Source organism: Acanthaster planci, linkage group LG05 (genome assembly GCF_054643075.1).
Source record: "Acanthaster planci isolate LZ-2023a linkage group LG05, COTS_SCS, whole genome shotgun sequence".
Lineage (NCBI taxonomy): Eukaryota > Metazoa > Echinodermata > Asteroidea > Valvatida > Acanthasteridae > Acanthaster > Acanthaster planci.
Window position 1 is genome coordinate 2,999,450 of NC_141781.1, and position 10,958 is coordinate 3,010,407.

Below are 10,958 nucleotides of genomic sequence, written 5' to 3' on the forward strand. Positions count from 1 at the left end.
ATAGTGACTGAAGTACGATGTCCCCAGATGGACGAATCTCGTGGTTGTATTATACGTGGTTGTTATTAATGACTCGTCCCCCGTCTACACATAATAATGTGCCTGTTCAATCTCGTAAGGCAACTCCATGGCACCAGCCTAGCCTACATTGGGTGCCATTAATTTTCCCAGGCGTTGTGCATGAGATGAAAGGCCCCGGTTCAAGTTAAAGTTGTGAATTGTAGAAAATGGAGATGAATGTGGAAAGTGAATACCAACATGACCAATTCCAAGAGCAGTATGCAATGGGAATGCAAGACACTAGTATGACAAATACTCCAAAGGATGAGCCGGAAAGTTTCGATACTACTTCAAACGGACAAAATGCTAATAAAAGGTGAAAATCATGGTGAATCAAACATTTGATTTGTAAGTGTCATAACATATTCAAAGTCAACAATGGGGGCGCTTTGCAGTTTTTATTTTAAAATGTGAAATTTATTATCTTTATTTTCTAAAATTGTTTCTGTGTCCATTGAACATTGAAACAGTGAGCTAATTGAGTTTAAATGTTGGATGCAAAAGGTAGACAACTTTAGGCCCTGCCCTACTTTAGCTGTGTTTTCAAACTGAGTGAGAGCTTCCACAACCCAGCGAGAGTGAGCTAAAGACACCATTGACTTGTCTTAATCTCACTCTTCCGTGTTGTAATGTAGTGGTTTGCTTTCACTGCGAAAAGTCATGAAGCTCCCAGTTGTCACAGAGAGTTGCGCCCTTCCTTTGCATAACCTGGTAACATTGACAGCATTCGTGACACGTCATGACTAGGCTACATGAATCTGTTAAGTGCAATCTTGAACCTTGTGCAAATTTATTTTACCTTCTGAGGTGATTATCCTATGAATGGATGTTTATCCAAAGGCAAATAAACTCAGAATGGAGAAAAGTAAATTTGAAAAGGTTCAGAATTGTGCATAACAAATCCATTCCGATTATGTTTCGCACAATTGAAAATGATGTTTATAAGTGCAGAAATCAGCTGCAAAGAGAAAGGAATGCATCGGTCCATGCCACCAGTGCTGTGAAGTGACTTGTGGCAGAATTACAAGTGTTATTTTTTTCGCAGATATTTGTTACTAGGTAATTTCTTTTTCTGTTTCAGTTCCAACCAAACAAGAAACTACAGAGGCGGTCTCAAGGGCAGTCGATCTCGCATCCGGTTTCATCCCTACAAGGGTATCGGCACCAGGACCTACACAAACTCAGTCTTTGTCAGCAACATTCCCTACGAATTGAGCGAGCAGGAATTTAAAGATCTCTTCGAGCAACAAGGTAGAGGAGGTGGATGCGTCTGTTACGACCATCCTGTCAGAAGATGCTTGGTTGAATTGGATCAAAATTTGCTGAGAGCAAGGTTTCACTGATTTGGAAAGTCTGTGGGATGAGGTTGCACTGGCCTGTAAACAGCAGCCAATGAGCCAGTTTGATGAAGCCTGTCCGAGATTGTTCGGAAACAGCGATACGCGCGGTGAGGTGTGTCCTGTGAGTGCAGCCATACACCGATTTGCGCACATGCTCTGTTTTTTGAAAGACCTTGCCTTTTTGACATACCGAACTGGCTCATTTGGAGACTTAAGGAGCTAGTCCCACATGAAGAGTGTCATTGCTAGATTTGTTGTGGCTGGCAGGCTGGAACTCTTAGGCTATTTGGCCTTTGGATCATGCTGCACTGAGCATGTTCCTCATTTGCTATTTGCAGTTCATTCAAAAGCAGGGTATCTAAACGAAATCTGTGTTATTGGTTAAACTAGCATGTTGTAAATGTCCGCTCTGACCTGGCCTATTCTGAGGTCATATTGTGTCTACGGCTAGGTTTAGAATTTTATCAGTTGCAAATAAACGTGCACAGTCTGACTTTATAGACCCTGCCATAGCTTTGGAAGTCTGGGAACCTTGAAGAGAACACACTATTATCATTCACCCTCATTCTGTTATGTGTAACATCTCGTCTCACCCCCATCCTTGATTTCTGACCACATCATCAACTTGTGGAGTTCAAAGGCTGCTATTTTTCTTCCATGTTATATTACAGTGGGGAAAGTTGTTTTCTGTGAAATCTTCCCTGAGCCGGGCGGACTGTCAACAGTAAGTTGTTGTTTTGTGCCATTAAAAGTTGACTCCAAATCCCTAGCATTTTTGATTTGAGCTTTTACCAAATCCCATTATAAAAATCCATTATTTTACAACACATGGAAACTGATTGTGGCTGGGCTCTATCTTCTCAAATCCTGCAAAATTAAAGTGGATGTTGAAGAAGCTGGGAGAGATAAGGTTGATGTGTAAGGTTGTATTGTATGGCTTTACCTATCCTACAAAGATGTTCCAGTGAGCTACTGCGGCTAGGATTAACTTGCAAATCTGAGGAGTGGCTGCAGTTTTAAGCCTCCATCATAATTAGATGCAGCCTGATTATGACACGTTTGTAGGAGACCCATGTTCAATTCTTCTTTGTTAATTTTTACCAGTGTAATTTTCAAACATTTTTTTCTTCCCTTTTGCTGAACCTGCGTGGTCCAAATGAATATACTGGTGCCGTTATACCAATTAGGGATGTGGGTAAGTTAAGTTCTGCTTTTACATGTAGTAACATTTGGTTCCACTAGATTAAATAGTGCAGTATCATTTGTTGGCCTATACCAGGGAAAACTCATTTTGGATCTTGACCAACAGCACATTTCTAGAGTAAATTTTGAATATGATTTGTCAGTTTGAAGCACAGCAAGCAACTCTTGATGGCTTTATTTGTTCAATTTCGATAGCGAACTATTCTTTTCAGAAAGCTTATTCGTTTCAATCCACTAAAGCGGGGCCCACATGTGTAATGAAATGCAAAATGGAATTCTCAAACAGTTTGAATGGCTGTAATGAAATTGGAGTTATCTGCAATGAAAACAAAGTGGACCTTTTGAAACGTGAAATTCTATCTTGTTTGTTGTGCTTCCAGCGTGGTAGAGATGGAAAATCCCACCGATGTAGAGAAGGCTGTATTCAAGATGAAAAAATACCAAATCCAAGGCCGTGGGCTGGTGGTGAGAGATGTGAGTACAAGGTGGTCGGAGCTCCCGTCGGGGGGAGGGGGTGTGTAAGGCAACCTCTCTGCTGAGGAAGATGGGGGCACATGCAGCATGGAGATATAGGCAGCTGCCAACTGCATCTTCCGTTAGGGCAAGCTTGATGTCGAGCTGCAGCTCAGACGGTTGGATGCTGTCTCCGTGCTGGATGCTGCCTGAGGGCCCATTTTACAATTCCCTCGCCTACCAAATTGACACAACCTTTCTTTGCAAAAACTCTCGGACCACACTGAGAATGAATAGTGTGAAAACCTACTACAAAAAACCTACTACAAAATTAACTTCCCCGATGCAAAGCCACAGCGGAATTCACATGAGCTCCTGAATCGGGTAATCTTGATGGACATTCATTGTGAAATTTTGTTCATCTCACATCCGTGTCAATACTCTCCTCAATGTTGTCTTCAGGACAGAGATTTAAGCTACAGTTCACGCTACCGAAGCCCACCTGTAGTCAAACCCCAGTCCTCCATCGTCAACCCTGAAGTCTTACACCGACTTGGCATTCACCCTGATGATGTCTCGGAAACAGTTCACGTTGCCAATGTAAGTCAATTTGGATAGAGGAGGCTTCACGGTTTCTCAGGGCCAATTAAAATTACTTCAAATCTCCTTGAGTATGAAAAGGTGTAGTTAAGTGATCGTATATTGTTGCCAACTTGAATATAACCGAGAATGCTTCAGGTGTAAGAAATGTGGTTATATCTCAATATTAACCTATACCTTAAGTCCCTTAATTACCTTGGTAAATGTCAAAATTACCTTTCCAGAAATAGTTATGCGCTTCTCAAGTTTGTTGACACTCTGCAAATTTACTCCAGGGCAAAGTAAGGGCCAAAAACAAGGTTTAGACTCAAGACCTGACCTGACCTGAAATAGATTTGTCTGGGGTCCATTTCATAGAGCTGCTTAAGCACAGAATTTGCTTCAGCACGAAAAATCCTTGCTTAAACAAAGGTTACCAGTTCAAACTTTATGTGATTGTCATGCTAACCAGAAGACAGGTAAACACCATTCCAAAACAATATACATCACAAGAAGATTTGGCTGGTAACCAAGCAAGGTTTTTTCAAGCTTAAACAAATTTTTCGCATAAGCAGCGCTATAAAATTGACCCCTGATTGTAGGAGTCATTTTGGACTTTGAACTAAGCCATCAGAGCTTGAAATTTATGCCAAGCTTAACCAGTTGAGACTCTTATGTTAGAGTTTGCTTAAGGAACACAAATCACACAAGTTACCACCAATCTAACCAGGATGACTAGAGACCTAATGACATGCTCAAGAGACTTAAGAAAGTTTGTGAATTAGCCGTGCCCGTTAGACAGCCTCATGGAATTTTGCATTCTGAGTTTTGTTTTGTCTCATGATTTGCATGTCCTGCTTCTAATTTGTATTGGGCAATATATCACATGCTGAATTGATGCGATTCTGCTGCAATAAGTCAATCCTTGGACCGGGGAAGTACCGATTCCGTCATAGCTTATGTCATCTTTGATGTATTGGTCGTCACAGCTCTCAGAAGAGGTGGACTTGAGGAAACTCAAGGACGTGTTCAGCCTGGCCGGTCTGGTCATGAATCTGGAAATTTTGAAGGACGAACAAGGGAAGAGCCTGGGCCTGGCGACAGTCACCTACTCCTCCTGTGAGGAGGCAGTCAATGCCATCTGTATCCTTGGTATGGACCTAGCATTGACTAGGCCTTGGCCCACAGACTCTGCTTAGCACAAGCCACTCTCAACTTGCCAAGAATTTGTATGGGCGGCCAAAGTTTGCAGAAATAAGACCTTAGTTGTCAGATTGACCTAAAAATACACATTAGCCTCGGGACTTTTAAGCAACGTGATAGTTTACATTTATTACCAAGAAGTAGTGAATATTACATGATGTTTTGATAGCCGACAGATCTTTTACCACTTGCTAAATTATTATTTTGCTTGTCTGCTGATGGCCAGCCAAAGTGTCCACACATGATTCAGTCAAGTGTTTGAATCTGTGATGAGTGCATGAGTCCATAATGTTCAAAGGGTGTCCAGCCTTTCCCTTTGTCAGCACCTCAGGCGCTCTTCTGCTCAGACCCTGCCACATTGCCAAGTGGTTTGTACATTTGATATCCTACGCATCTTGCATTGTGAATTTCCTGAATTGCCCAAACAGCTATGTTTGACAACCAATCCTTGTTTGAGCTGAAGATGAGCGTCCGAATGGTTCGTATATTTTACCCCTCTGGCACCCCAAGAGCTGTTTTCAAACATTTTTGGGTTATTTGGAATGTTGACTGAAATGCTCCAGTTTTTCACATGCCTCCAGGAAACCTGGAAAAATGCAGGTTTTTAACTTGTGTTTCTTTTGATTTGACAAGCACGTCCTTTTAAAATGTCTTGTACATGTACATTTTGTAACAGGATTTCATTGGGCCAAGTGTAAGGGAACAATCCATGTAAAGAATGATTACCCCTAACCCAAAACACTAATAAACCCTTCATACACACACATAATCGTTAATCATAGAAACATTCACTGTTTGCTTCTTGTTTGTGATCAAAGGACAAAAGTAGAAAGCGCTTGCAGGATCCAGAAAAACAGAAGGAACTGCCCCGTGAGTAAATCTTTGGTTTAATTTTTAGCCGAAAAATCTTACTTAGTTGGAATTCTGTATGCTGTTGAATATCCACACCTGAATTGTTCTGTAGTTTTTCAAAGATGTCAGCGGTGTTCTCAAAAACTTGAAAAAGTGCACGAAGCTCTAACGATTGTATTGTAATTATAAACGTGATTTCGTAGATATTTGTAGTCATTCTACATGAATGCTATTGAACACTCTCCTAATTCTCAAACAGGTAGAGCTTGATAGAAAGAGATTACCATTTCAGTGCTCGGTCTCTAACTTCTTCTTGAAGTCCAAAACCATCAAAGGGGTTTTACAGTGTGCTGCATGGAGCACCACTGACTGTTCAGTTTCTCCTCATGGACAAATTTTCAATTATCCCTTGACGCAAGGGAACTTATAAGGAACAATAAACAATATGCTAATAAGGTTTCCGTGCTGACATTGGCACCTGTTCAATTCTTGGATGCGGAGAAAGAAGTGAAAATGGGTAAAGCCAGAAATTAGGGGTCCATTGTTTTTCATGTGCCTGTCACATCTGACAAACAGTATGCTTTTGTAAGTTCAGAGCACATTTCTAATTTCCAAGAATGAAGAATTAATGCAAATTAGCTGCCAAACAAATAGTAATAGTTTGAAATCAATTCCGGCGATAATTCCATGTTAAATAACAAAGGTCAGATGTACCAGAGACACAAAAATGTCACACATTTGGACCCCCCCAATTTCTGGAATAATCCAAATATGAAAGTTCCCTTGTGGAGTTCGAACCAGAGGCCTTGAAACCTACAGCACTTGAAGTTTAGCCTACAATGCCAAAGCATGTTAGTTGTAGTTCATTGATGGTGTCATTTAATGTCTTCCAGAGGGCTTGGGCGGGATTGGCCAGAACTTGCTGGCAAGAGGTCCACAGGGCGGCGGCATGGGTGGGCTGCCCATGGGCGGAGCCATGATGGGGGGAGGACCCATGGGAGGGGCTGCCATGTTCAACCGGATGGGCGGAGGCGGAGACTTCGGGGGTGGCTATGATCGGCCCATGGGAGGTATGGCTCTTATTGCAACACTCAGCTGACGTAGTGGTCATGCATGCATGTTCAATACTGCCCTCTAGAGTGTTCACCGCTTTCTGTCACCACTTGAGAGCATTGTATCAGTTGCAAAGATTTCTTGTTTGTTTCTGTTTGCCAATTTCCCTGTCAGTTTCAGGAAAAAACTTCTAAAGACCTCATAATCCTACAGCAGAAAGTCATTAAGTACGTAACACAGAATTTAACAAAACATTTCTAAAACATTTTTGCTGGCACCGGAAGAATGACCTTGACCCACCGGGATATGACAAGTTTTCGATTAACACTACACCAGAGGAGATGACTCGAAGTGGAGCATTCGGCAGTCTCTTTGATTTTGCAGATTCCTGGGGTTTTTTTTTGTGTGTCACAGGTATTGGCAGGGGTTTCGACATGGGAATTGGCATGGGATACCCATCAGGCGATGCCGGAGGGGGTTACGGGGGAGGATTCGGTGGAGGTCCCATGAGGAACTATGTCCAGGGTTCCCCTGGTGCCGTAGACCCCAGCCAAGGTTGCCAAGTCTTTGTCCGAAACGTGAGTACAGTTCACCCCACTCTGTAGAGATTACAGAAAATGCCACAGAATGTGTAACCTGAAGATTGTGTGGACTCTTGGAAGCTCAGAGGCCAAAGCTGCTTAGATATCAAAATACCGCTAAGAAGATTTGTGTCCAGAGCTAAAGCTAGGTGAGATGAAACGGTGACAAGGAGTGTATAGTGAATGGCATCTTGGCTGGTAACATGCTTCTGTTTAGGCTGGCTCCCTGCCTTATCAATAATATGTATGGCAAGTAGCCACCATCTCTTAAAATAAGTATGACATGTTTGGGATGCTGCTTGCATTATGAGATGAAGCAGGAGCGCATCCTTTAATTTTCAATCGAAGTTTTGCTTAGAAAATATCATGATAATCAAGGAGGTTTTGTGAATTTTTTATACATATTACGAAATCTTCAAAGAGAAACAATTTAGGCTCTTCCCACATTTGCGGATATTGACGACACTATCTGACAATTAACATGATGGGTTCAGAAAAAAGGGAGCCATTTTGGAAATGGGAGGAATTCTTCCCATTTACAGTAAGTCAAGTTACCATGGTCATTACAGGACTTAAAGATCTCTGAATATAGTATCTTTTAGCCTGGTAGCTACACTACCTTTTTCCGAGTAAGTAACTTCTTGGCTGAAAAAATGTTCTCCACATAGCAATTATATCAGATTTGATCCTGAGCTTAATGTTGTGGCTGTGCTAATCACAGAATTTGGACCAAGAATCGCCGTCCTGTGCCCATAATGCCAAAAATACAGTGCAGTTTAGTAATAACAAAGTAGGGGCATGTGGCCAAGTGATAGGGTCTGTGGCTTCCAATCATAGGGTTAGAGGTTCGAATCCAGCTGGGGACAGTATGTTGTTGCCCTTGGCAAGCCACTTCACCCCTGCTTGCCTCTCTCCACCCAGGAGTATAAATGGGTACCAGCATTAGCTGGGGAAGCAACCTGCGATGGACTGGCATGGCAGCTCATCCTGGGGAAATAGAAATATTCTCAGTCGTTTCATGCCAAGGAAACTGGAGATAAACACTGACCCTGAGGTGTCAAATTGGCTGGAACAAGACTTGCTTAGTACTAACAATGCAGTGCAGGAATTCGTGGAACCAAGCCAGCACATGAATGCTTAGATATGAGATGAATGCAAGTCAGATTTTCTTGATTTTGTTTTTATCATTTCAGCTTTCCCCTGAAGTGTCTTGGGAGGATCTCAAGGACTGCTTCAAGAAGATTGGTGAGGAATTTAAAGAAAAATGATTTTCCATCTTTTGCTAATATGCCAAGGGCCAATTCTAACCTTTTTATGTAAAGCAGCACAGACATTATCTCTCAGTAACTTGGAAATTTCACATAGCATGCATCCAGTGTACATAAGTGACATTAATGCCTGGCCATCCATAAACTTCTTCCGCACATCACATGAGCATCGTCACCCGTGAAATTATACCAACTGATATTACATTGTGACAAAATAAATTTCAAACAACATGGCCTGTTGACACACTTCAACAGGTTTTTTGACAGACAAACCATAATTCCTTTGCAAACTGACTTTGTACATCAAAACAGACAAACCCGCCTTAGTGTTTTGTTTCTTTAAATGTCTTGTTTTTAGGACCGGTTTACTATGCAGATGTTAAGAAGGACAATGAAGGGAAGTCAAAAGGCTTTGGGACAGTGAAATACCACAATCCTCAGCATGCCCAGCAAGCCATATGTATCCTTTGAGTCAGAATTTAAAGAAATACTCATTGTATTACCGCGAGATGATTCAAATTGTAGAAACAGCATACCCCTGTTCACTGGGTCACAAGATCAGTTTCATTGTCATTTTGGTTCACACAGGATATTTTGCCTTGACCTCATTTCTTACCAGTGCTGCTGAACGGTGCCAATTTGAAGGGTCGTCGTATTGCAGTTACCTTTGGTCGGTTTTGATTCTTTAAAGTCTCTCTGAACGGTATGGTTGTGGCTGTCTTGGAGGGGGTGTAAAATTGGTCAAACAATCCTTAAAATTTAAAGCGGTCATGTCTCAGATACATTTTCTCTTCCATACATTGTTAAGCATTGGAATATGTCTGTACACTGGGCAGACATGTAAGTAATGGTCTTTATTGCAATTTTTAGCTGAAGTGTATAGACTTAAAAAAAAAAACTTGGAAAAATTGACGGGATGAAGTAATTTGTTGTCTTGGTGTGGCATCTGAGACCAGATTGCAAATCTAATTAGAAATTATCTAGTATGAAAACATGTAGTGAAATTGTGTGCTGAGAGTGTCGGTCAGTCCTCATCAAGCCATGAAGTCATATCAAGGTTGAAGCATTTGACCACATGTTTGAATGATAGTTCCTAGTTTTTCTTGGTCTCTGATTCACCGTCATATTCAGATGTTCATTTTTTCTCAATGACACGTTTAAGAGATATTGAATTGCATTAAAATGCATGTCAAGACAATAAGGTTATTGCAAATTACACAAAGTCATTTGTTTTCAAGGTTTGCTTCATTTTCATTGTTTGATTAGAGAAAAAATGAAGGAACTTCTTTCTTTTGGGGGGGGGGTTCTTTGTAAATACAAGGCATTTTTTCCCAAGTCACAGCTGTCTGCTTTCTTTTGTGGTTGCCAAATTTTTACTCCTTACAGATCTTGAGATCTTTTTGTGAAAAATCACCCTTGAGTTAGCTACTCGCATGTTTTATTGTTGTAGAGGTTTTTCAGGTGTCATAATTATGCTCTAAATCCACTCAAATGGATTTTTCATGGAAGACTTCCTTTTGTTGATTGTCAACTTTGGTCTGGAAACTAGAGACTCTTTTACAAATCTTGTGCTTGAAATTTTTAAAATCAAATAATTGATAAAGTCATTGGTGTGTTTCATGTTTGTTAGAATTTGCCTCAGCAAAAAGTCAAAGGATTTGTTGAATGCTGTGCAGTTGTCGTCAATAAAAGCATGTGGCCACCAGATACAGTAAAGGAATTTCTGTCCCAAATGGTCTAGTAAATTTACTTGGTGTAAAGTATTTGGTTCACAGGTTCTCCTGATTCAGTTTTGGGAAGTTTACAGGTGCATTTATAAGGTAACAATTTGTACATGGCTTAGTAGGATAACCAATGCTGGTCACAGGATATTCTGCTTGTTAGGATTTTAAAGTGTCATGGAGCATTCCATTTGTCACTTTTGGTGGCAGTTCTCTGAAGGTCTTCCAGTTTTGGGGCACTCAATTTTTTTCCTGTCCCTTTCTACTTGTTGCGAGCTGAAAAAGAAGTTCTTCAAGAATGGAGGAAAATTTACAGTGTGGTCATACGTGTGTAGCTGTTTAAATAGTGATGCCCGAATTCCTTTATAAACATGGGGTTTGTAACAGAAATTTACGTACTTTTCCCAAACTATTTGAAAGGAAAAGGATGTTTCATGGCACTTTATGCACACAGCCAGCTTCATCTGAGAGAGAATTCTTCTTGGCTTTTACCTTACTATTCAGATGTGGTCTTTGCACTGTCATCCAAAATGAGTCAGGTACTGACGAGATTTCTTACCTCTGATTCCCATCCGCGAGAAGTCTCACATTCAGCGAAAAGTCTAGATGGTGTGTCAAACAAGTCCTTACGCACAGTTTTGGCAT

At 41.1% G+C, this 10,958-nt stretch overlaps 1 protein-coding gene across 1 annotated transcript; it reads left to right on the forward strand.

Moving 5' to 3' along the window:
- The first annotated feature begins 141 nt into the window (after nt 1–141).
- LOC110982948 (myelin expression factor 2-like) lies at nt 142–10,312 on the forward strand. Its single transcript, XM_022241761.2, has 14 exons — nt 142–376; nt 1,142–1,311; nt 2,072–2,124; nt 2,588–2,595; nt 2,984–3,077; nt 3,519–3,656; nt 4,625–4,778; nt 5,267–5,316; nt 5,657–5,708; nt 6,584–6,760; nt 7,158–7,321; nt 8,518–8,569; nt 8,951–9,052; nt 9,212–10,312. Exons 1-14 carry the CDS (start codon nt 228–230, stop codon nt 9,271–9,273), a joined length of 1,425 nt encoding a protein of 474 aa, XP_022097453.2. The 5' UTR covers nt 142–227; the 3' UTR covers nt 9,274–10,312.
- Nucleotides 10,313–10,958: the final 646 nt, after the last annotated feature.

What these genes read in the sequence shown, in the direction of transcription:
- LOC110982948 (XM_022241761.2), top strand. Translation starts at nt 228, where the DNA reads ATGGAGATGAATGTGGAAAGTGAATACCAACATGACCAATTCCAAGAG. An exon ending in GTGGGCTGGTGGTGAGAGAT is followed by an intron (nt 3,078 to 3,518) that starts GTGAGTACAAGG and finishes TGTTGTCTTCAG; the next exon opens with GACAGAGATTTAAGCTACAG. An exon ending in GCCAAGTCTTTGTCCGAAAC is followed by an intron (nt 7,322 to 8,517) that starts GTGAGTACAGTT and finishes TTATCATTTCAG; the next exon opens with CTTTCCCCTGAAGTGTCTTG.